Source organism: Ictalurus furcatus, chromosome 15 (genome assembly GCF_023375685.1).
Source record: "Ictalurus furcatus strain D&B chromosome 15, Billie_1.0, whole genome shotgun sequence".
Classification (NCBI taxonomy): Eukaryota; Metazoa; Chordata; class Actinopteri; order Siluriformes; family Ictaluridae; genus Ictalurus; species Ictalurus furcatus.
The window spans coordinates 10,562,484-10,587,715 of NC_071269.1; the positions used below are offsets into that span (position 1 = coordinate 10,562,484).

The following is a 25,232-nucleotide window of genomic DNA, read 5'->3' on the forward strand; positions in this document are numbered from 1 at the left end:
GTTCTGTTGAAACTGACTTTATAGCTATATTTATCGAAAGGTAATGCAAACTAATGCATCATCCTTAAATGCTACTCAATATTCATGAATACAAAATGACCTCTCGAAATTGACATAATATCTGAACTTCTAGAGAAATCCTCATATGAAAGGAAAATGCATTAGAATGTATAGCTGGCACACTAATAGGTTTTTTGTAATATACCTGTAGACCTGCATACACTGTATATCATTCAGCTGGTAATACACGCGATTTCTGCTGTCTTCTCTGCATGATGCATGATCGCTGTTTTGTTTTCAGTGAAAAACTATGAGCTTTTTTTTTAAACTGCACCATCAATTATGTAACTGTATCTCAGCAAAATCATTTCATAAAACTGCATTAGCTTTTTCTTCTGTGACTGCTTTAATTAAAAAGAGAATAAAAATATATAGAAGACTCGGGAACGTATGAACTTATCGTAAAAGCTCTGTTGTAATGAAATGCAGTTTTTTACTAAATGGACTTGATTTGTGTAACTGAAATTAACTCACCAGACATATACCAGATCCATCCAAGCATTGATCAGAGTGGCCATTACAGCTGCAAGGAACACACTTGCCCAGGAACAGTCCCTTGGTGTCTCTGTAGTAGCCTGGAGCACATCGCTGATGAGAGACAGAGAGAGTGACAAGGAATATAAACTTGTAAAAAAAAAAACTTTCTACTACTGCCTATAATCATGCATACAGGCCATGCACACTAAGTCACATATTTGGGTGTTAAGCCTTTGCTTAGTACTCATGGACAGTAATGTAAAATGCATATCATGGCTTACAAGACAGAGAGGTTTATGAATCCAGATGTGAGAGAAATTATACATCATATATACCTGTGTGTGCTGTAGTGGAACATAATTTATCAGTTAAGCAATTGTGAGTATATGCTCTAACACAGGTTCTCAACCTTTTGTGAGCTCTGGACTCTTAACATCTTTCGAACAATCCACAAAGACCCCCTCACTCCACAACAATTATAGGCTATATATTTAACAGCCATTTCTACATATGCTACTTTATTGTATTGATATTTAACATAAATAATATTAACATTGGACATTATTAGTTACTTACAGTTACATGTATATAGCGCTTCTCTAGACACTCAAAGTGATTTACATAGTACTGGGGGGGACCTCCTCAAGCACCACTAGTGTGTTGCATCCACCTGGATGATGCGACAGCAGCCATAGTGCGCCAGAGGGCCCACCACACACCAGCTATTAGTGGAGAGGAGAGAGTGATGTAGCCAATTCAGAGATGGGGATTATTAGGGGGCCATGATAGAGAAGGGCCAATGGGGGAATTTCACCAGGACATGTCATCCAAAAGACGGATTTTTTACATTTTATTGTTGGTGTGACATTTAATTTGACTCTCTGAATTATCTTCTGTTTATTTTATCCATCAATGCGACACTTGATCTTGTCTACCACTCATAGGTTTTTGCAAATTATCAATTCATTTGTAAATAAATTTAAAATAAATCCATCAATGAATGATAGTCAGCTCAGCTAACGTGATATTGTATTGTTCTTACATTTGATGGGTAAGAATGTAAAGAGCATCTCCTTTCATTTTCATGTATTTAATAAAAATTTATATATACATAGACACACACACACACACACACACACACACATATATATATATATATATAAAATATTTTACTGAAAGATTTTTAAAACTTTCCCATGGACCCCCTGCAATTACGCCAAGGACCACTAGGGGGTTGAGAAACACTGCTCTAACAGACATTGCTGCCTTCATTTATAGGTCAAATAACAAATATGAAAGTCAAAGTGAGGCTAATGGAAAATGCCCTCCTTCTTATTGACTGTCCAGTGTGAACACTTAGACACCCACCTGACACGAGTCTCCCTGGTAGCTCGCTGGACACATGCACAGCTCCACGTTGTTGGCATGGCGTCCGTTGAGCAGATGCTCAGCCCCCTCCAGCGTGGCAGCACGCAGAGAGACAGACTGAGCCGACTGGGAGTGGAGCGCTCGGATCTGCAGAGACTCCAAAGCCACCAGCACCATCATCAACTCCTCCCGAGAGACCGAGTTCCCAGTCTGAGCGTGACGGAAACTTCCCTGCAGACAGAACGGGGTCCAGTGATTATATATTCTGATTTTAGGAACAGGGTAATCATTTTGCAATATTTCTTGGTTTATACTGTAGTGATGATTGTTGTTGTTTTTTTTATCTTAATGGAGTTTCATTACCACCAAAAGCTGAATTGTTTGATTGAACACGATAAAAATATTTATTTAAAAATCTGATCACAAAAAAAGATTTCACTGATATGATGAATAATGAAAAGAGATCAACAACATTACAAAATCAAAAGAGTACCAAACACAAATATTACACTTTATCAGTTTATTGGCCGATATTTATTTATTTGTTTGTTTACCATATTTAAATGCGTTCTTTTATTTGAGCATTATCTTCACTGTTTTATTTTTTTATGAGTCAAACAGAAAGGAAAAATGTGAATGAGAGAGAGAGACAGTGAGAGAGAGATGGTGGTGGGTTATCAACTCTTCCTCCTACCTCCACTAGATGGACAACTCCTTCATGAGGCTCCTCAGGAGAAGAATACTCTCTCTCCATGTAGACCAGGGTCATCTGGTTTCCCTGCACCCATACAGTTGGTAATATGGAGCTATGTTTGTTTTAAATCAAAATTCTGTCTGCATTCTCATTTCTAGACAAATGTTTAAACATGTTTGGTTATTGCAGTTAAGTTTAGGAGTCGGAACCTTGAGAATCACGTCAGGTCGAGAGGCTTCAGGGGGCAAAATCAGAGCATCTCCTCTCAGTGTCTGTGTGTGTAACTGATAACGCAAATGACCTCCATATGATGACACCTAGAAAGAGAGAATGCAGAGGAGAGCCGATTAAAACATGGAAATTCTGTAATATCTGTAAATATGTGAGATTCTAGTGTTTATAACCAAGAGTCTAAACAAAAAAATACCTTTTATATCAGTCATACTGATCATAATTCACTAATCTGATTCAGAAAATATTTTTGTGTATCAGGGTAAAATGTCATGTGGGTTTTTAAAAAGCGCAAATTGCAAAGGAAAGCGATTGAGTTGTTGTGATTGTAATTATCCATCATTGATTATTCATGAGATATATATATATATATCTTTGTTCTGGCTTGTGAGACTTTACTGACACTCGGTCAAGTCACCTTCCTGTATGAGACAGACAAGAAAACATACACATTTTTGTAGACGACAGATAAGAGCTAAGGCCGTTCCCTTAGCTTTTTCCCTAACTAGCTTTCCTTAGCTAAACAGGGGGGCAGTGGTGGCTTAGTGGTTACTGATCGGAAGGTCGGGGGTTCAAGCCCCAGCACTGCCAAGCTGCCACTGTTGGGCCCTTGAGCAAGGCCCTTAACCCTCTCTGCTCTCTGCTCCAGAGGCCCTGTGTCATGGTTGACCCTGAGCCAAACTTCCTAACATGCTGGGGTATGCGAAGAAAAGAATTCAACACTGTGCTCTAATGTATATGTGACCAATAAACACTCGTTATAGTTATTATCAGATCCGACTCTGATTTCTCTAATGATAAATCCCACAGGAAGTGATCTATAAAGCACAATTCTTTGCTTTGCTATTGTAAGTATAAAACCCTCTGTTCCTTTAGGTTGGAAAGAGTAAAGAGGTATGAATGCGGACCTTGTCACCCAGATAAGTGCGTGGTGCATGCCAGTGAAAATCCTGATAGACATCAGGGACATCGCTGAGATCAGCCTCCACCAGATCTTGATCCCCGAACACAGACACAGGCACCTCTTGTCTGTCTCCTCTCAGCAACACCCAGCCCTGCATGTCCAGAATCTACAGAGAACAGCCATTATTATACACACCATGGAACAACAACAACAACAACAACAAACAACAACAATAATAAATAATGAATTATCTCCAGAGAATAAATAATACAATTACTTGTTATTTACTCTTTTACTTTTGCTTCTACGTTAGATGTTCAGAATTATAGTTTTATTGTGTTTTCCTTATGCCTTATGTACATTACAGTATGTAAAGCACTGATATATTGAATTCTTCTTACATTTTATCATCTACTGTTGCATACCATGATAAATAACTAATTGTTTATTACTATTATTATTATTATTAAATATTCATTTTTACCACCGTCTCATAGAGTGATAGACCAGTGATAGATTAGCATGATTATGTGTGTCTGTAATTGTGTGTGTGTGTGTGCGTGCGCTTGTTTGTACCTCATCCCTACGCTTGTCTGAACTGCGGCATCGGTCAGTGGCACCGAAGCAGAAGCACTTGGTGCAGCCTTTAGGGTTAGTGGGGTCGAGATGGAACGTGCCCAGTGCACACTGGTCACACCGCGAGCCCATCACGTTTTCCTGACAAGGAGGATGTAACGTGAAGAAAAGCAATAGCTTTTTCAATAGCTTTATTTTAATCAAAGAGGTCATGAAATACAGTGGAGAGCCATGTGAATAAAATGAATATGAATAAACTGTTACTGTTACAGTTACATTACTACTCTGTAACTGCTGTAAGTAAAATACAAGCGCAATACGGTATGCAAGCTTTGTTACGGCATGGTATGCATGATGCAACACAATACTCACAAAATAATTATTGTGGAGATTTGCCAAAATGATACATTCAACATCTGAGAAATGGGGATTAAGAAGGGCAGATAGAGAGAGAAAGAGAGAGAGAGAGAGAAACAGAGAGACAGACAGAGAGAGAGAGAGCCAGAGAAAGACACAGAGAGAGAGACAGATAGAGAGAAAGACAGAGAGATAGAGATAGAGAAAGAGACAGAGAGAAAGATAGAGAGAGAGAGTGAGATATAGAGAGAGAGAGAGAGAGAGAGAGAGGTGTGACAGAGCTGTACCTTGCATAGACATTGTCCTGTAGTGGAGTCACACACACTCTTCTCAGTTCCAGCCTCATTACAGTCACATGGCCTGCAGTTGGGATATCCATAGAAACCGGGAGTGCACCGGTCACACCGCCGACCCACGATGTTTGCCTTGCAGCTGCAGAATGTTCACATCATTCTGTAATTGTGCCTTTGCCAAACTACAGCGTGACAGCATTGAGATTCATGACATCCGTGCTGACATAAATAATATTTTTACCGAAATCAAAATGACAGATAACACTCAATATCTCCTGTTGTTATTAAAGCTCAGGCAGCGCCTGCTGTGATGTTTCAGGCTTTCCTGCCTTGTCCGGACAAATCCGCAGGTTATTTTTGGTAGGAGCGAGAATATCACTGCGGAATGTGGTGCAGTTCTGCGGAATTTTGTGCGCTCGGGTCAAACAGGGAGACAAAGTATTTCATTAAGTCTTACTTAAAAAAAAACAAACAAACCAGGTTTTAGGATTAACAAAATGACATAAAACTACAACCAAGAATCTCAAATTGTCTGTAATGAAAAGTCACAGATTTGAGGAAATGTAATTAAGGGCATTCCTGTAATTATAGTTAGTTTTTTCCCCACTAACGATGTTAACCATGTGCTTGTGGAACAGAGATGGTTTACCTGCACTGGCCGTTGTTTGTGTCGCAGGTGATGTCCTGAGCTGTGACGCCGGGCCGTGAACAGTTACACATCTCACAGCCCACCAGGGGATGGCAGCCGAACGTCTGCGGTTCACACTGCACACACTCTGGCAGCAGTGTACGTGGAGGACAGATGCACTCGCCTGTCACTGGCTCACACAAGCGTGTGCCGCAGTTACACGCTACAAACACGTGCACACAGACGCGAGTTAGCGAAAAACAAACATGATGGATGGCTTTAGGCATCCAGTTATTCAGTTTGGCCATCTCTGTTGATTACACAGCAACACAAGTGTAATTAAATGTAAAAGAAAAGAAAACAAAAAAAACAACAACATTACATCCATTTGTAACAGTAAATATTAAAAACATAAATAAAAATGTAAAATGTACACAATTTCAACGCATAATTATGACCTGAACAGAACCAAACAACAAGATGATATGGAGTTTCACCCCGTTTAAAAAAAATATGACCTGTGTTTATTCAGTTTCTAGTGCTGGTACTCACGCCTGCAGTTTGGGAAGCCGTAGTACCCGGTGGCACACTGCGAGCAGTCTCGGCCAATCACGTTGGGCCTGCAGGGGCACTGACCACCAAATGGTTGGCATGTATCGCTCTCAGACCCGGCCTCATGGCAGCCACATGGTACAGCACCGTTATTGAAGAAAGCTGACAGAGACGTGGCTGAAGCCCGACAGAACTGAGACGCCGTCTGAGGGCTAGAGGAAACAGTTCAGTCGTGTATTCATTTATTGACCCAAAAAGCTTCAATTCATTCAAATCAACATCGAAAATCAGTGATAAATGAGTTCACTTGAATCCATTTACGGTTTTGTTTCATAGAAATGTAAGTCTATTATTTATGCTTGTGTACTTGATGTAGAAGCTGTTTTGTCCACAGTTGCTGATGAAGTCATAGGATTTGTCCAGTGGCTCTTCAGACAGATAACTGGAGCTGTAGCTGCTCTCTGGAACCACTAGAATATAATCCTATACAACAAACACACACACACACACACACAAAATGAACCGGATTGTTATAAGAGCACAGAAGCTTTCTATACATCATTTATTTCAGTGCGTATCACTCACCAGCCAGAGTGTTTTGCCGTCTGCGACTCGCACAGTCACGATCACCTCATGGTCAGTCACGTCTAGAATGATCTGGTTCTCTGAGATCAGAATGCTACGGCAACCATAGCCATGGGGACAGAACGTGGCATTGGCATGGCCTGGGATAAGAGGGGGTCTACAGTTTAAAAAGTCAACAGCTGAACATTTTCAACAGATAACTAACTACTGAATAGAACAGCAACACAGAGTGTCGCTGTGCGTCATTAACCTGCAGTAACCTGAACACATAGCGAATAGTATGCAGCATCGCCGATTGATCCTTACCCTGCCAAATTCGTCCACCATTTACGTAAATCTGTACCGTGAAGGTTGGGTGCAATGGCTGGTGGTAGTGTAGGATGAACACGTAGCGTCCTAACGCATGCAGTTGTGCTGAATACACTACTGCATTCTGAGAAAGCAAGAAGGAAGACAAAACTGATAAGTGATATACTCTACCAGAGCCATCATAGTGACCGACAGCCCTACATACGAGAAATAGAATGTTAAGTGAACCTGAGCTGAGTCCAGGCGGATATGGTCGCCGTTGTCAATGGCAGTTGGGGGCGTGTCACGGGCAGTCAGGTGACCAGGGTCAACACGCGCGTTGTCAGATAAGGAAGCCTGACCCTCCTTCAGAACCAGAGACTGAGACGGGGTCTGGAAGCGAGAGGGCACACACGAAGCACTGGAAGAAGAGGCAAGAATCCGTCAGTCATCAATCAGTTCGTTTAATCTTCATGTGAGCACAGAAGCATCATGTTGCACACATACTCCAACACATTGTCCTACTTCATCTCAGTGCATCCTGATATATTATCCAGCTAATCCTCTAGAAGAGATTTCATGATAGAGGATGTATCACATTCTAGCTTGTGATGCTAAACCATGATGATTTAGCGTGCAGCAGTACCTGTCAGGAGCAAAGTGTCCATGGGTGGTGATGCAGTGCACTCCAGGTCTCAGGTACTCCATTGTGAACCGAGCATGAGGAATCAGGTACGCTTTATACTGAAAGAAAGATCAGACTCCTTTTTAGAACACAGACAGAGATCAGAGCCACATATCAGGCTCATTTTGAGAAAGACTTCTAACTTCTAAGGTTCTAGATGACATTTCTCATTTTAAAACAGTGGGTAAATAAAGCTTTTTTTTTTTTTTAAGTCAAAGCAGAACCATTCCAATTTGTTACACTTACAAGCCATATTTTATTGCAAAAAAATCTGACATGATATATATTCAGTGGCATGTAAATAACATGTGTACAGTATATATAACATGCACTCTTTCTCAAGAAATGTGAGATAGTACCACGGAATATCTTTTTGATACAGAAACATGATCATTATCTGGGTAATATTATCATTGACTTAGAGTGGATCATAATAAAAGTGTAACTTTGTAACCTTTTCATACAAACCCAGTTTGCAAATATGAGATCATGATGGGACACATCAGACGTGCACAGAAACAGATAAAAGGATTGCAAGATTAGAAGAAAGCAACAGCACAAATGTTTTCTTACTAGGAAGAAGTTGCTTCGGTCTGCAATGAACTGCACATCAACTTCAGTGGAAGTAGTAAAGACAGCTATGCGATGCATTTCATCTACAGACACTGCACGACACAAGAAACTAGAAACACACACACACACACATACACACACACCAAAAACAGGCAATTATTTTGGAATTTGGGGGAAGAAAATGAATACAAATAATGAACATAACGTTCATGCACAAAGAAGAAAGAATAAACACAAATTCTACATGCACGTGAAAGCTGGGCTCAGTTATCAGTAGTTACTAGAGATGCACCGATGTATCGGCCAATAATAGCTATCGGCCGATAAAGGCAATTTTTAGTTTAAAAACATCCGATGATCAGGGCAGATTATATCCTGTCAATCAAAAGAGGGCGGGAAATGCATGGAATTCGTCCTGTGTGTGAAGATGTCTCTTGTATGGAATGACGACAAAACTGCAATTTGTAAGCTCTGTAAGCTCTGCACTGCTAAAATTTTACACCGGACGCTGCAGCAGTGAAGCGGGAGTTTTAAAAATCTCGTCTAGTCGTCGAGTCTAAAAAAATTTTTGTTCTGCGCTGCTTGTGCTGAATTAAAGGGCCAGTACACTGGTGAAAGATTTAAATGAAGATGAGTTGACAAAAAAAGTTTATATTGCACAGAAAAATATATATGTATTTTATTGTATTATATTTGTATTGTATTTTATATTTGGATATTTCATATCCAGTTAATGTTAATATATTAAAAAGTTGATATTATATATTAGCAGTTTGATGTCAATGATGAAGTAGAAATGCTAGTGTTTGTGGTGAGTGAATGTGAGACTAACAGGAGGTTTTTTAGAATTCAGTCAATGTTAATATGAATTAATAACATTCAATAAGTTAAGAAATCTTACTTTAACCTTCAGAATTTAGTTCATGTGTTAATGTTAATTTGAGTAATGTGTTTTCTGTTTATGAGACCAGTTATTATGAAACAACTTGGAGAGAATAAAGTTTTTATTTGCATTTCCTTCAGAATTAATTATTATTCATTTAAAAGAAGGCATAAAAGGCAGAACCACCAAACTATCGGTATCGGCCGATATCACTCTGAATAATCGGTTATTTAGAATCGGTGCATCTCTAGTAGTTACATATCTTTCTTTCCATGCACTATGTTGAAATACAGCGAGGTTGCCACAGTAAGTTAGACTAGGTTTATACTTGCTTTTAACTACATACACACAAGAGTGTTTACCAACTTAAACAGTAGGGCAGTGTAGCACATGTGACGTAACATAACATCTGCAACAGACTGAACTTGTTTGTTTTTTTTAGTATTAACCTTAAGTGATTTCCCTATAATTGTTAGTATTTGCATGAGAAAAAAAAACCTCTCATGTAGCTTACAGACAGACAGAAAAGTTTGTTTTGTCTGGCAGAAGTTTCGATTATTAAACAGTTTTAAATGTGAGTTTATAGTATGTGGTTTGAGAAGCTCGTGATGACGATCACGACAATGGCAGGAGGTTGTAAAGAGAAACTAATGGTGATCGTCTGTGTGTTTAACATCTACAGTTATGAAAATGGTATATTTCCAAGAACAATTGCATGAAACTGCTAGGCATTTTACAGGTCTTTTTTTTTGGCTGTAACTGTATCAGCATGTGCACATGAAATCCCGCATCTAGTTTAACCCTGACCTTATTATGTGAAACCCAAGTATATGGATGCAACATATATCCTGAAGGAAAACAAAACTCCAAATAATAAAAAAAAATATTGTTTTTTATTGTCGCTCGTCATCGCAGTCTTTGCACACACATACGACTTCACTCGCACATAAACGCACCTGTACTTGCAGTTGAGCAGCGTGATGCGCTCCTGGTGGGTGTGTCCTCCGGGTGTGTTAACAGACACGGTAAGAGTCTGTGGAGCTTTCTCTTCACTGGCGTACTCTACTACCAGAATGTACTCGCCGGGTAAAGGTACTCGACCACGCAGCTGCACAATGATCTGCCCACACACAATGCACAGGTATATAGTTTCTTGCAAACAGAAGTACGAGCCCATGCATAAACTCGAACCAAGTGATATTACATAACGGAGGAGTTTCCAATGGTTTGGCTCTGACACTCACGTCATTGCCACTGCAGACGGCCATGCTGGGATGCCGAGGTGTAATCTTCTCTACAGAGCACAATCTGAGCTGATCATTATCTGCTCTGCAGCTGGCATCGTTACCCGATAGAGATGGGAACTCCTCTAGAGACAGGTACTTATACAGCAAACAACTAGACATGAAAAACACAAAAAATGCCATTCATTTCTACTGTAATTTAATAGGTACTAGCCAAGTCCAATAAAACATATTCTAGCAGTATAGATAATAACTAAACGATTTTAATACTTGCACTAGTACTAAAATAGATTAGATACCATTGTACACCAGAAAACTTGATAGCTGGAATCAAATTCATTTTCTTCATAAAGTTCCATTCTTAAGAGGTTTAGTATTTAAAGCGAAATGAAAAACAAATTAGTTTGTGAAAAAATGTTCTAGAGTGTTCGGTCTTGCATGTGCTTGCTACTGACTTCTGATTGGGCTCGTGTGTTGCGCTGTATATACAGGGTTCGGTAACTTTCAGCTGCAGAATGGGAGCTTCGTAGTAGGCGCTGGGCAACAGCACTAGATAGTCCTGCACAAGCACACAGATATAATAAGAGAAAGATATCATGAGAACATCTTCACGCTGCCATTTTGTCCCATATACTAAATCAAACCTTATGTAAAGGTAAAGAAGAGGTAAGTGATGTTTGGGGTACACAAAAAAAAACAAAGCTTCATCTATTGACACCTCTAATAAAGATGAAAAATACTTTTTACAAAATCATATTTAACGTATAGTACAAACGTTGTGTTCAGGTTATTGTGACGTGAGAGTGTAAGAGCAACTGAAAACCTCCATAAATATTCAGCATAAAGGGGATTTTCTTCCTTTTCTTATTTGTGAGCACACACACACACACACACACACACACACACGACCTTAAATATGTAAATGAATTCTATTTATCTATTAACATGAACACTGAGCATATAAAATACATTTTGAGTATTTAAAATAAATTAAAGTTGTATAAAAGAAAAGAAAAAAAAACAACAAACTTGCCACCCATACTGCATTCACCTCAAGATGGAATTATAGTAATTATGAGCGTCTAATTTAAAAAAAAAAAAAAAGTCTTTCATGTCTTCACTGAGCTCATAACTGCCATTCTGAATTTATTTGGCTTGCTGGTGAGTGAAGGCTGTAATGTTAGTATGTGAAAGGCAGAGAGGGGTGTAATGTCAGAGTAATGTTAGCATTAAAATCTATATCTCTATCAAACATCCTGTCATTTTGTATAATGTCAGTCAGCCTTCTATCTACAAACAGTGGTGGAAGAAGTATTCAGATCGTTTACTTAAGAAAAAAAAGTACTAATACCACACCATGAAAATATTCCAGTCCTGCATTCAAAAACGTACTTACGTAAACGTATCCAAGTACTTAAAAGTATCAAAAGTAAGCATACTCACTGTGCAGTAAAATGGTCCCTGTCAGTGACTACGTTTACATGGACAGCAGTAATCTAATTATTGACCTTACTCTGGTTAAGATAATAATGTGATTAAGGTGTTTACATGAGTCGCTTTTAAAATACTCCTTTCATAGACGCGGCACACGTCATTACGTTACCGTGCCACGCCGTCCGACGTCCCTCCAGAATTTCACGTATCAACATACAGTTCGTCTTCGTTATGGTACCGTATACAGTATTGGGTGTTTTAATTTTTTTACGAACGCTTTAAGTGCAGTTAATTATTTGTCATGCTATACGTGCAAATAGACAACTGCTTGAAGCCGCGGGCTACGTCTCAAATCACGTAATTACCGTCTATATAGTAGCCGAGATACATGTATTTTTCCCCACTACAGGCCTATAGTAGGCAAATATGCAGTTTGGGACGTGGCCGAACTCTCTTGTTCACCGTAAAACGTAAAACTGCCGTGTGTGATCGTGTCCTGTCACAAAATGCGGTGAAAACTCTCACACGACGTTCATAATGTGATTAAGGTGTTTACATGTCTATAATACACGTCCATAATGCGACTAAAACAGGAGTACTCCACCTGTCTTAATTAGATTAGAGCTTAATTCGATTATGACCTTAATTAGATTAAGGTAAGTAAAAATTGCTGTTTATATGGTAGTTTCTTAATCAAAGTATGGTCTTAATCGGATTAAGAGTGGATTATTGTTGTCCATGTAAACGCAGCTACTGTTTTACCAATACACAGTTTATGATGTTTTTGAATTAATATTACTGCTGCATTATTGTGTATGGTGCATTTTTACTGCTGTAGATGTTAATGCTCATTTTAACTACTTTATATACTGTTGTGTAGTTTCGTCTAATCTACAGCAATGCATCATATTCTATAAGATCTTCATATGGTTATAGCATCACTGTCCTGTGAGAACCACATATACCATCTCTAAAAAAAAAAAGACTAAAAAAAAAAAAAGCCCTGTTTTCAGTGCATTCAATGCATTTTCCAAGGCGGGGGTAGTTTATTTATTTAGTTAGTTTATTTAGATTAAGAAATAGGACAATTTTCTCGACCTATAAAGGAACACTTAACCCTTCAGTTTATCACAAACCTTCAAAATCACCACATTTGGAGATATGTAGTTTTCACTGGACAGGAAGGGTATGAAGAATTGTCATTTAAAAGTAACTAGTAACTAAAGCTGTCAGACAAATGTGGTGGAGTAAAAAGTCCAATCTGCTGCTGTGATATAGTGGAGTAGAAGTAAAGTACAAGTACCGTGAATTTGTACTTAAGTGAAGTACTTGAGTAAATGTAATTAGTTACAATCCAGCACTGTCTACAAACCCAGTGAAAACGTTATAGTCTTGTTTATGTTTCCATGCAGCACAGAGTAGAACTGTGTCATTACATAATTCCAACACGATGTGAATGCCCTATGAGTGAACATGACATGAAGCGCACCAGTAGAATGCCTTCAGCTTCGATGACGATGGTCCAAGTGCCAGGGTTCAGTACAAATGGCTCTACAAAAGTGTTCTGAGGAACGTTTACAAATGTGGGCTCTGAACTGGGAGCAAAAACGATCTGTTTGGACTGCTCCGAACCTGGGCAAAGAGAGTGGCAAGGAAGAAAACAATATTAAAACATCATACTACGTTAGTTTACGTGTGCATTATTGACCTACTTCTCCGTTATTATTCGGCATAACAGTTTCATTTCAAAAAGTACATGAGCTTCAAATATAACGGTTTTCAAAACAGAAAAATCAGTGAGAGATGAGGGCCGTCATTGGCTACTGCATCGTCAGACATACCTCTTCTGCTGTTGGGATAGGCTGTGATTTTGCCGTGGGAGACGGCATCCTCAGTGCTTACATATCTGAGGATCAAACGCGTGAGATACATGTCCACCTCATTCACGTGCACCGTCAATTTAACTGCGCTCTGAGATAGACAAAAGTGAGGAAAGAGCAGGAGGGAGGAGGGAGGGAAAGAGTGAAATGGGAAAGGGAGGTATATAGCAAAGGTCTATGTTAAAGACCTGGAGTCGGGAAGGTGACTCTAGTCTAGCTGTCTGGGTCTTGTGTGTTTGGAGTAAGTCCTTGTTGCAGGTTTAAAGGGGAGGGGCAACAGCAACCGAGCCAATCAGAAGCAAGGCCAGCATTTTGGAAGATCTGCTCAAGCATCTGAGAGCAAGTGCATCTGAGAATCAGGAACAGGAAAGCAAGCGGAGGGAGAGACACGGAGGTGGACATAAAGGATGAAGAAAGAAGTTGGACTCACAGTTGCTGCATAGGAAATTCCTGCTCTCTTCCATCACAGAGACACGTCCCCGGATGTCTGTGCCTCCACGGTTAACATAGCGCAACACCACATGGAAGAGATCCGGAGAGCCGACCACCACCTCGACCAGCACCAGCGGCTTTGGAGCGAGAGAACGTGCGAAATATAGAGCGAGGGGGAAAGAAGGAAAGAGAGCACAAAAGCAAAGCCTTTTCTTAAAACCACCACCGGCACTACAGCATACAGCCAATAGCAGCACTCAGTAAACAAACTGTTATACACAGCTCTTGCATCAAGCCCCAAGCAAAGCCAAGCTATAATTTATCAAAGATACCCAACTTCACCAGTTCTCAGGACGTGAACATGCATGGGACATAATGACATGGGTACAATATTTCTGCACAATACTCCTAGTAATACAAATACACTACACATCTCTATGAATAATCAGCACATTCATTTTTTTTTTTCTGTAAACATATTCACCTTTATTGAACTCAGTTTTCACTCATCCTTATCACTTGACCATTTGCAGTGTTTTTTTCTGCTCATTTTCACCCCAATTTGGTCATCTGCCAATTTCCACTCACCAGCCAGCTCTCCCCCGTCATACAACAGCTACCAACTGGGGAGGGTGAAGGTTATCACGTGCTTTCTCAAAGACATGTGAAGCCAGCCAACCACATCTTTTTTTAACTGCTGCTCATGCTGTGTCACATGGTAACAGTGTAAAATGCTATCTACCCTCTTCTGCATACATGAGCACACAGACACCCATGACTGGCTAGCGTCGCTGTGATTGACAGGGGAGAGAGTAATGCCATCCCACCCACCCAGAAAGCACAGCCAATTTTGCTCCCTTGGCTCCCAGCAAGGGCTGGATGTAGCATTGTTGGGATTTGAAATTGCAATCATCCAATGTACCTGTTGTGTTTTTATGCATTTGATTTCTCTTTACATGTTTCTGTTATTCTATTAGCTACAATAGCCATAGGATAGCCCCCCCCCCCCCCCCCGGCAGCATATCATTGTTGCAAGGGGCAACAATGATATGCTCTTGTCCTTATGAAAACAGGAAGAAAAAAACCCCCAAAGATCATACACAGCAGAGATAAGGGTATGTGAAAATTTATATTACTTTTATTCATTGAAAAGGTTACAAAATGTACCGCTCACTGTTTTTTTTTTTGTTTTTAATAAATAGAATGGAATTTAGGGAAAAATATCAAATACAAAAACATAAAAACTTTGAAGAAAATACAGAAACTTTATTCTGTTGTCCATTCTGAATCTCTCACCTGAATGGGGGACATCTGAGCATAGCCCCTCCAGCTAAAGCCCTCAAATTCCAGTGGATTGTAGCCAAAACGCACCGGCCGCCCATCCAACGCCGTGCCTTCTTCCACCTCAAACCTCAGGTGGTGCAGGTCAGGGAAATAATGATCTGGACGCGGACTAGGAAACAAACCCAGTAGTATGTAGCTTCATATGAAAGACAGGATACACTGTATGTCAAGGATTATGGATTTGGACTTACTGGTTGCATTTGGGTCCCTCCACATTGGGTCTGCACCTACACCTGCCTTTTCTCTCCTCACATGACAGACTAGCAGAACCTCCAATATCACACTGACAACCTGCATACACACACACACACACACACACACACACACACACACGTACACAGTCAGAGGGGCAGGTTATATGGCAAAACCATCACATCAAAACACTTGAAGATTATTAGTATATGTGTTAATAATTACAATATTAAGGTTGTGCGTTTAAAAACCTGTGAAATTATCCTTCTGGTACAGAATTATGTAATGACTGGGTTATAAAAATGCTAATGTTAAATTATTTAATGACTGGGTTATAAAAGTGCTCCTCTCCACGGAGACTGCTCTGCTTTCCATCACTGAAGCCTTACAACTAGCAAGATCAACCTCAAGATCACACGTCCTCATCCTACTCAAACTCTCTGCTGCTTTCGACACTGTGAATCATCAGAATCTCCTGTCAACTCTCTCCAGCCTAGGCATCACCGGAACGGCTCTCCGCTGGGTGGAATCATATCTCACAGGCAGATCCTTCAAGGTATTGTGGAGGGGAGGAGCTTCTGAAACTCAGCAACTCACAACTGGGGTTTCCCAGGGGTCAGTTCTGGGTCCACTGCTCTTTTCTATTTATTACATGTCTGGGGCCTGTGAATAAGTCTCATGGCTTCTCACATCACTGCTATGCTGATGACACCCGACTCTATTTGTCCTTCCAGTCTGAAGATCCATCCATCTCAGCATGCGTCTCTGCATACCTGTCTGTCATCTGAAACTGGATGAGGGAACGCCACGTTAAGCTCAACTTGGCAAAAACGGAGCTTCTCGAAATCCCTGCTTGCTCGTCAATCAACCACAACCTCACCATACAGCTCGGCTCAACCACACTCAAGCCAACCAGGACAGACAGGAAACTTGGGGTGACTTTTGATGACAGCTTGACCTTCACAGACCACATTTCAAGAACTGCACAGATCTGTAGGTTCATTCTGTAGAACATGAAGAAAATCAGACCCTATCTCACTGAACAGGCTACACAACTACTAGTCCAGGACTATTAATGCACTACTCTCAGGCCTCCCATTCAGCTCCATCAAACCCCTTCAGATGATTCAGAATGCAGCAGCACGCATTGTCTTCAACCAGCCCAAAAGAACCCGTATCACACCCCTCTTCATCTCCCTCCACTGGCTTCCTGTGGCCGCTCGCATCTTATTCAGTGCCTTGATACTCACATACAAGAACTTGTCTGGAACAGCACCCCCCTACCTCAACACTCTCCTTGAAGTTAAAGTTCCCTCATGGCACCTGCGACCAGTTAACGACTGACGCTTAGTAGTGCCTACTCAGCGTGGCTCAAGGTCCCTTTCCAGAACCTTCAAACTAACCGTCCCTCAGTGGTGGAATGAACTTCCAACCTCAAACTGGACCATAAAATCTGTCACTATTTTCAAAAAACATCTAAAGACCCATCTCTTCCGTGAACACCTAAGTAACCTCTAACCTGCCAACCCCACATTATTAAAAAAAAAATAATACAAAAAACCCCACTGCACTGGCCCTTACACCTCTACTCTGCTCACTTTGCTCCTCTAGAACTTAATTAAAAATCTTGTATGGTAGCACTACTTGTATTGTTCTCCGCTTGATATATCGCTCTGCTTATATTTCCTCATTTGCAAGTCGCTTTGGATAAAAGCGTCTGCTAAATGAATAAATGTAATAAATGTAATGTAAATGTAATGATATCTGATATATGATAACGGGGGAGAATTCCACTTACTAAACTTAACCAACTGGAGTCTTCGGCGCCCAAACGCTTAATAAATGTTATTAAAAGAAATGGTGATGTAACACAGTGGTAAACTGTCGACTGTCCCAACTTTTTCGGAGTGTGTTGCAGTCATCAGATTTGAAATGAGTGTTATTATTTTCAAAAATAAATTAAATTCACAAAGAAAAACATAAAATCATGTGCTAATAATGTGTTTTCGATATAGTACAGGCTGAATTGAATTTTCAAATGACATGTTTTTTGTTTTGTGTTTGTTGAATTTTTTTCGCATTTTCCATACTGTCCCAACTTTTTCAGAATCGGGGTTGTATGATGACAAGATCATTTAGATTTTCTAGCATTTATGATCTAAAAATAAGCTTACCCTGGCACCCAAAGTAGTTGCTATTGTCCAGATGGGAGTAGCCGTCCTTACACACCGCACACGTTCCACTGCACACGTTAGGCTTGCAGTAGCACTGTCCATTACTCTGACAACACACACACACACACACACACACACAACATAAAGCTCACGAATGGCCATCTTTAGACCCACCTCGCGTACTCTGCCATGCTGGTGTACGCTTATCGTTTTTAAAAGAGCGTGAACTCACCTGACCACACTCTGCAACTTCACTCACTGTTCCTGCAGTGTTACACTCACAGCCTGCACAACACAGCAAGTCATAATCATAAAACGCACTAGAGTCATTTCAGGTATATTAACAGGTATATTGCTTAGGGAGCGCTGAAAAGGTTTCTTACTTGAACACCCAAACACGGCATCAGGTGACAAGTTCCAATAAAGGGGCTTGCATCGGTCACAGGCCACACCCTCTACATTGGGCTTGCACTCACAGGAGCCCTAAGGAATACGTATTAGTGATAGTGATGCTGAAAGCAGTGACCGCAGTCAGCTACTAGGTTCATGGTGGGCTTTCTTTCTAAAGCAGGCTACATGGCTTTATAACAACTTTACTAAATAAATGACTTCAAACACAGTTAGTCCTTTAACTATGAAACAAACCCATTTCAGTACTTACCACCTGGGGCAAAATCTCATTCTCCACAGAGCCAGCAGGATTACACGTACCATCTAAATGCCAGTAAAACAAGGGAGAGAGCAATGGAAAAGGAAATGAAAAATAGGATAAGACTGTGAAAGAGAGTGTATGAGCCCAGGCCTGGCTGTAGTCTGTAAGCAAAATCACCTTGGCACAAGGGAAAGTTGTAGGATCCAGAGCTGCATGAGTCACACTTCTGACCCACCACATTGGGTAGACACACACACTGCCCTGAGACCGAATCACACACGCTGAACCGAGAGCCCTCCACTGAGCACTGGCAGGCTGACAGAGAGACACAGAGATCGGGATTATATCATCGAATTATATCACCGTTGCCAACGGACACAGAGAGCATGTGTGATGATCGCAAAAATAGGAACAAGTCCACATTTAACCAGTCTCGTTAATAAACTCCGAATACAGACTGTGTGATTAAGATGTTCTGCAGAGAGTGAGCGACTTACGTGAGCAGGTAGGGTAACCGTAGTAGCCCGGGGCGCAGGACTCGCACCTGGGGCCGCTGTAGTTGGGCTTACAATGGCACTGTCCCGCCGCATTGCAGTTGGAGTCTAGGGATGTCCTTGGGTCGCAGGTGCACACTGGGGGAAAAAAAGAGTCACAGAAGATGCACAGAGCTACAGTTAAAGATTACAGCAAGTACGTTAGAAGAGTGTGGGTGTCCAGGGGACAACTGCAGTGTGTGTATGTGTGTGTGCGTGTGTTTTCTTACCCTCACAGTTGGGATAGGAGTGGAAGCCAGAGCGACACTGATCACAGCGAGGGCCTGTAAACTCCGAGCGACACACACAACGACCGGATGAGTCACAACCACCAGGTAGAGAGCCTACAGTGCTACAGCCACACACTACACACACACACACATACAGAGAGAAAGAGAGAGAGAGAGAGAATTCACTTTGTGTAGTCATGAACCTGAACACATATTAACCTGAAAATGTACTTGCATGTGTGTGTACTGTGTAACCAAAGACATAAGTGTCTAGCATAGAGAGATTAGACTTGGCACACACTCACGCTGACACAGAGGGTAGTTGAAATAGCCGGGAGCACACTGGTCGCATGAATAGCCATAAAAGCCGCTTCTACACACACACTGTCCTGTTACCACATCACATGACCCGTCCTGACAACCTGGGCCTGTGCACTGACAGCCTAGAGGAGGGACAGAGAGTCAGACACACTGTGTGCATGTGTGTGTGTGTGTGTGCGTGCGTGCGTGTGCGTGCATGCGTGTGTGTGCGTGTGTGTGTGCACTCTTGTCAGTTTCCTTTGTTCATGGGTGGTATTTCTTTCCCACAAATGCCTCAAATATGCAACAGGCAAAAAGGGTTATAGCTGGCTAGCACAAACACACACATTTTGACAAACAGACCACCAATACAAGTGTGTTTGTGTATGTGTGTGTGTTTGCTCAGATGCTGGCTGCTACAGTTCCCTGCAAACTTCTCACAAGTCGTGACCCCCCCCCCCCCACACATACACATACAGACACATAAATCAGGTGCGGAAAACCCCCTCTTTTTAATTAAGGCTCTTTTCCCACTGAACCATAAGCACCATAAATTTACAAACTGCAACAGCGCTTCCTCCATATGCCACCGGTCCCATGCCAAATATTTCAACTGTGTGATTTCTGGTATGTGTTTAAATCTACAGTGCATGGGGTTTTTTTTCTGTCAAAAGTGAAACCCCACATTAAGAAATGCTCATTCTCAAGTAGACTGCAACAGCATTTATCTTATATCCAGCTGCTTTAAGATACCAACAGGAACTAATGGTGATGCAGGTCTAGCAGCACTATTCATTCAGTGTCAAACAAAATGCAACACATGTCAAACTATACTATACTCTATTATGCTATACTTTACTCTACTATAATATAATAAACTATACTATACTCAACTATAACATACTATACTCTACTACTATACTATGATATACTAGAATATAATATACTATACTAGTATACTATACTATACTCTACTATAATATAATATAATATACTCTAGTATAATATACTATACTATTCTCAAGGTTTCCGTTTTGGTATCAGAAAAGAAAAAGTGGTATCATGCCATCTCTAATAATTTAATATGATATAATAGCATCATGTCATTATATAAGCAATAGGAAGAAATTAAAATGTTGTTTCAGTGGTGATTTTTGTTTCGGTGTCTTTATTATTGATAAAAATCCTTTATTTATATGATGTTAATTATTAGTTATTATAATTATAATGATGATATTAACAACCATTTATGTTTAATTACCCAAAAATAGTACCAATACAAAGAATGATTTATACAGAACAAACACAGCATAAAGAAGAACAAATTATTTGGTTTCTGATTTAATGGGCAGACTATATATAATCTACTATACAATACTCTACTCTACTATGCTATACTCTACTATAATATACTATACCCTACTCTACTATAATATATTATACTATACTCTACTATAATACAATATACTATACCCTACTCTACTATAATATACTATACCCTACTCTACTATAATATACTATAACCTACTCTACTATAATATACTATACCCTACTCTACTATAATATACTATACCCTACTCTACTATACTATATTATAATCTACTATACTATATTACAATATACTGTACCCTACTCTACTATAATATACTATAACCTACTCTACTCTACTATAATATACTATACCCTACTCTACTATATTATGCAATACTCTACTATAATATACTATATCCTACTCTACAATACTATACTCTACTATAATACAATATACTATACCCTACTCTACTATAATACAATATACTATATCCTACTCTACTATAATACAATATGCTATACCCTACACTACTATAATATACTATACCCTACTCTAATACAATATACTATACCCTACTCTACTATAATACAATATGCTATACCCTACTCTACTATAATACTATATACTATACCCTACTGTACAATACTATACTCTACTATAATACAATATACTATACCCTACTCTACTATACTATAATATACTATAGTCTTATTGAGTAATTCAATTTCTGCCAGTGGTAGACAAAGTAATATTATTATAATTGTTTTATAACATTATTTTATTAGTCATTGTGTGTATAGGTGTGTACGTGTGTGTGGTTTTCTTACGATAGCAGTTGAGGCCATAGTACCCAGGAGCACAGGTGTCGCAATTTTGTCCTGTGAAACCAGGTTTACACACGCAGGTCCGTGTGTTGGGGTCTGCCCTACACGAATTTCCCTCTGTGCCTGCCGCATTACACTCACAGTCTACAAAAACACACACACACATACACACACACCGAGTGCAGAGACAATTTTGAGCATCAAAATTCATATAGCAGGACAAGGAGAAGAAAGGGTGAAAATTAAGAGATAAGTCTTACTAATGATCTCTCCTGCAGGTCGAGCCTCTCCATTGATATTAGTCGGGAAGGTGGGAGTGGCCACTAAAGCAAACACAAACAAACATAACAACACATTAGATTCAATATCATGCATTTATCCAGTCATGTTGAAATAAATATTTTGGAATAACTTGGTAACCGCTGTATCTGCGTGTGTTGTTACTACTGTGCTGTGTTGTATAGCGGTTAAAGGCATACTTGTATTGTATTTGTTTTCTTTCTTCCATCACAATCACTATTACACTCATACTGCTCTAATGTCCAAATGCAGGATAGTAGTGTTACAGTGTACAATATCATTTTCTGTAAATCTGCACAAATAAAATTAGACAGTGGGCCACAGGCCTTGGGTTTATCACCTGTGACTTACATGCTTCTGAAACTGAAATGAAGATGATCACACACACACACACACACACACACACACACAGACACACACATGCACACACATGCACACACACTCACAATAGCAGGCCGGGAAGTTCTCATATCCTTCTGCACAAGAGTCACAGTTCTCTCCGGTGTAGTTGGACTTACAGTAGCAGCGACCAGTTAGATCCTCACATGTACCTTCAGTGAAATCTGACTCACACATACACTCTGCACACAGAGAGAGAGAGAGAGAGAGACTCAGACAGATACACTGGAACATTGGTGTTGAGTCCATAAGAACTGACGTGAGATATTGTTTCTATTTGGTTGCACACTCACTTGAACAGGCCAGTGGAGACTCCAGAGGGTGGTCAGGTGACCTGTAGTATCCTGGTACGCAGCGCTCACAGTTGTTTCCTGTAGTGTGGTGCTGCACAGACAGGAAATGCCAAGATCATTAAACATATCTGATATTTCTAGTGTAACAGTACATCAGTTGATATTAATTCACTTGTTTGTATATCGGTGTGTTTGCCTACCTGACACTCCATACACACTCCTCCTCCCTGGTACTCGCCCTGCATGTTCAGACTGGCTCTTCTCCGGTCTACCGTAGGGTCATAGTAACACTCAAATGAGTGTCTGTGGCAGTTACACTCTGCAGGCAGAAACACAGGAACGTTTTACTGATCACTGTTGCTTTAACTGGATGGGGCAGAGGGGTGGCAGAGGGGTGGCATAGAGGCGGACAAAACTGACCGGGTTAAGGATAACAGATTAAAATTAAAATGCATGCAAAGAAAACAAAAGGAGCACAGACATGAGAAACCCATACGCACACATACACACACAAGGGAACAACAAGGGAGTTTCAGTCACACACAAAAAAACTGTTTACGAAAACGAAAGAGAACAGTATTGAGATGGAATGCACATAAACGTCCAGCGCAACAAGACACTTAAAAAGTGAATCTTAAAATAGGTTCTTATTAAAATTGTATTTAACGTAAACTAACATGTAGCAAGCCGATGAGATGGCAACGAGCCCTTGCGCAAAATATTTCCAGAAATTATAATTTTTTTTTCCAGAATGATTCACATTTTTACTCTGTAGTCACATGAGCACATAAATAAAGGAAAAACTCAAAGCTGTTTAAATAAACCTTTCCAGTACAAGTTCATCATGAAAGCATCAGTACCATAACACCCCCCCCCCCAAAAAAAAAAAGAAGAAGGAAAAAAGAGCCATAATGCTGTTTATATGTCTGAAGGAAACATCTGTGTTTTCTGTGTTATTTGGATTCGTTAATTGAAGGTTTCGTTTTACATAAAAGAAAGAAAACAAAGTTAATATCCGCCAGACGCTTCAGTCGAAATCCCTCTGGAGGATGAAGTGTTTAAGCGTATTTCAAAGACCCTTTTAACATCCTATCTTTTATAATTACTGTCATTAAAAGATTTTCACAGAGATAATGACAGCTGGTTGAAAGGAGAAAGCACTCACAGGGTACTAATATCTACACATGAAACAAAATAAAAGACTTCCTTCCCTCAACCTACTGACATGCGTTTAGTCAAAATCTTTTACTGACAGTAATTATACAAGCATGAAGTATAAAACATTACAAAAAGAACATTATCATGTTTATATTATATATATATATATATATATATATATATATATATATATATATATATATATATATATATATATAGCCTGAGCAAGATGAACTGCTTTCGCTGGCGTTTCTCAACATGGCTCTGCTAAAAGACATGTTAAAACCTCAATGTCCCACAGTGTGTGTGTGTGTGTGTGTGTGTGTGTTTGTGTGTTACACGTTTGTAGTTGATATCGAACATCCCAGTCTAACAACCTGTTTGAAAGCTGTTTTAAAAGCTTTCCAACACACACACACACACACACACACACACACACAACGACAGTGACTAGGAGCTTTTATTAATGTAGAGTGGTGCTATTCTTGTCAGGCCTGAGAAAAGCCAGACGAAATTGTGGACTCTGAGCTCTCAGCATGTGGAGTGTGTAGTACCTGTGAGCCAGGCTCATACAACATGTGATCTCTTCCTCATCACTCACACGCTCACAGCCTAGACGAGATAACGCCTCACATCTTCTCAGACTTGAATGAACACTGTAGAAAGCCGGGTTTACTGACACTGCAGTTAATCTGCAGCTGTTTCCCTTCTGTTGTTGTTGTTGTTGTTGTTGTTTTTTTCTCCAGTGGTTGTTTATAGGACATGTGATGTAAAATATATGCAGCGATGGACTAATCATACTAATCATAATAATCGGACTAATCGTACAAACTTGAATGTGTGGCCTAGCCCCATGTCATGCTTACCCAGAAGTCAGATTCGGAAAAGATAAGCAACAAACATATTTGAGGGTTCTTGTCTTTTGCAAAAGACAATATGGAGTTTTTGTTTTCTGCAGTAAAGAGAAATTCGGGTGACTGTTACATCGACAGTCTGTTTGTCTGTTACATCGACCATAAAGTTTGTGGACACCTGACCATAACACTCATGTGCTTTTTGAACAGTCCATTCCAGATGTCTTCCCCTCTTTGCTGTGATAAGATCTTCATTTTGGGATAATCTTGAGGTCAGGGCTCTGTACAGGCCAATCGAATTCTTTGGCGAACCACGTCTTCATGTATCTGGCTTTGTGTACAGGGGGACCAGGTTTGCGCCTCTTAGTTCCAGTGAAGAGAAACAGTAATGTTACAGCATACAAAGACATCCTATTATAATCCTGTGTGCTTTTGGATGACACCCTTATCCAGAGCGACTTACATTTATCTCATTTATACAACTGAGCAATTGAGGGTTAAGGGCCTTGCCCAAGGGCCCAAC

The 25,232-nt window shown here is 40.0% G+C and overlaps 1 protein-coding gene across 1 annotated transcript in view; it reads right to left on the reverse strand.

Moving 5' to 3' along the window:
• The window catches only part of lama5 (laminin, alpha 5), an 82,877-nt gene that overhangs the window by 22,097 nt on the left and 35,548 nt on the right, over positions 1 to 25,232 (reverse strand). Inside the window, exons 8-42 of the mRNA XM_053643626.1 lie at positions 22,898 to 23,016; positions 22,698 to 22,788; positions 22,452 to 22,586; positions 21,966 to 22,028; positions 21,709 to 21,849; positions 19,575 to 19,712; positions 19,270 to 19,404; positions 19,004 to 19,138; positions 18,684 to 18,821; positions 18,516 to 18,568; positions 18,238 to 18,337; positions 18,087 to 18,139; positions 17,855 to 17,960; positions 15,680 to 15,779; positions 15,441 to 15,597; positions 14,143 to 14,281; positions 13,322 to 13,464; positions 10,854 to 10,957; positions 10,399 to 10,552; positions 10,111 to 10,274; positions 8,272 to 8,380; positions 7,660 to 7,757; positions 7,263 to 7,434; positions 7,032 to 7,158; positions 6,726 to 6,865; positions 6,508 to 6,623; positions 6,141 to 6,352; positions 5,610 to 5,811; positions 4,955 to 5,099; positions 4,311 to 4,451; positions 3,739 to 3,900; positions 2,809 to 2,916; positions 2,600 to 2,683; positions 1,906 to 2,136; positions 535 to 648 (exon numbers count right to left, since the gene is read on the reverse strand). Coding sequence (XP_053499601.1) covers positions 535 to 648; positions 1,906 to 2,136; positions 2,600 to 2,683; positions 2,809 to 2,916; positions 3,739 to 3,900; positions 4,311 to 4,451; positions 4,955 to 5,099; positions 5,610 to 5,811; positions 6,141 to 6,352; positions 6,508 to 6,623; positions 6,726 to 6,865; positions 7,032 to 7,158; positions 7,263 to 7,434; positions 7,660 to 7,757; positions 8,272 to 8,380; positions 10,111 to 10,274; positions 10,399 to 10,552; positions 10,854 to 10,957; positions 13,322 to 13,464; positions 14,143 to 14,281; positions 15,441 to 15,597; positions 15,680 to 15,779; positions 17,855 to 17,960; positions 18,087 to 18,139; positions 18,238 to 18,337; positions 18,516 to 18,568; positions 18,684 to 18,821; positions 19,004 to 19,138; positions 19,270 to 19,404; positions 19,575 to 19,712; positions 21,709 to 21,849; positions 21,966 to 22,028; positions 22,452 to 22,586; positions 22,698 to 22,788; positions 22,898 to 23,016 — 4,529 coding nt within the window. The remainder of the gene's footprint in view (positions 1 to 534; positions 649 to 1,905; positions 2,137 to 2,599; positions 2,684 to 2,808; positions 2,917 to 3,738; positions 3,901 to 4,310; positions 4,452 to 4,954; positions 5,100 to 5,609; positions 5,812 to 6,140; positions 6,353 to 6,507; positions 6,624 to 6,725; positions 6,866 to 7,031; positions 7,159 to 7,262; positions 7,435 to 7,659; positions 7,758 to 8,271; positions 8,381 to 10,110; positions 10,275 to 10,398; positions 10,553 to 10,853; positions 10,958 to 13,321; positions 13,465 to 14,142; positions 14,282 to 15,440; positions 15,598 to 15,679; positions 15,780 to 17,854; positions 17,961 to 18,086; positions 18,140 to 18,237; positions 18,338 to 18,515; positions 18,569 to 18,683; positions 18,822 to 19,003; positions 19,139 to 19,269; positions 19,405 to 19,574; positions 19,713 to 21,708; positions 21,850 to 21,965; positions 22,029 to 22,451; positions 22,587 to 22,697; positions 22,789 to 22,897; positions 23,017 to 25,232) is intronic.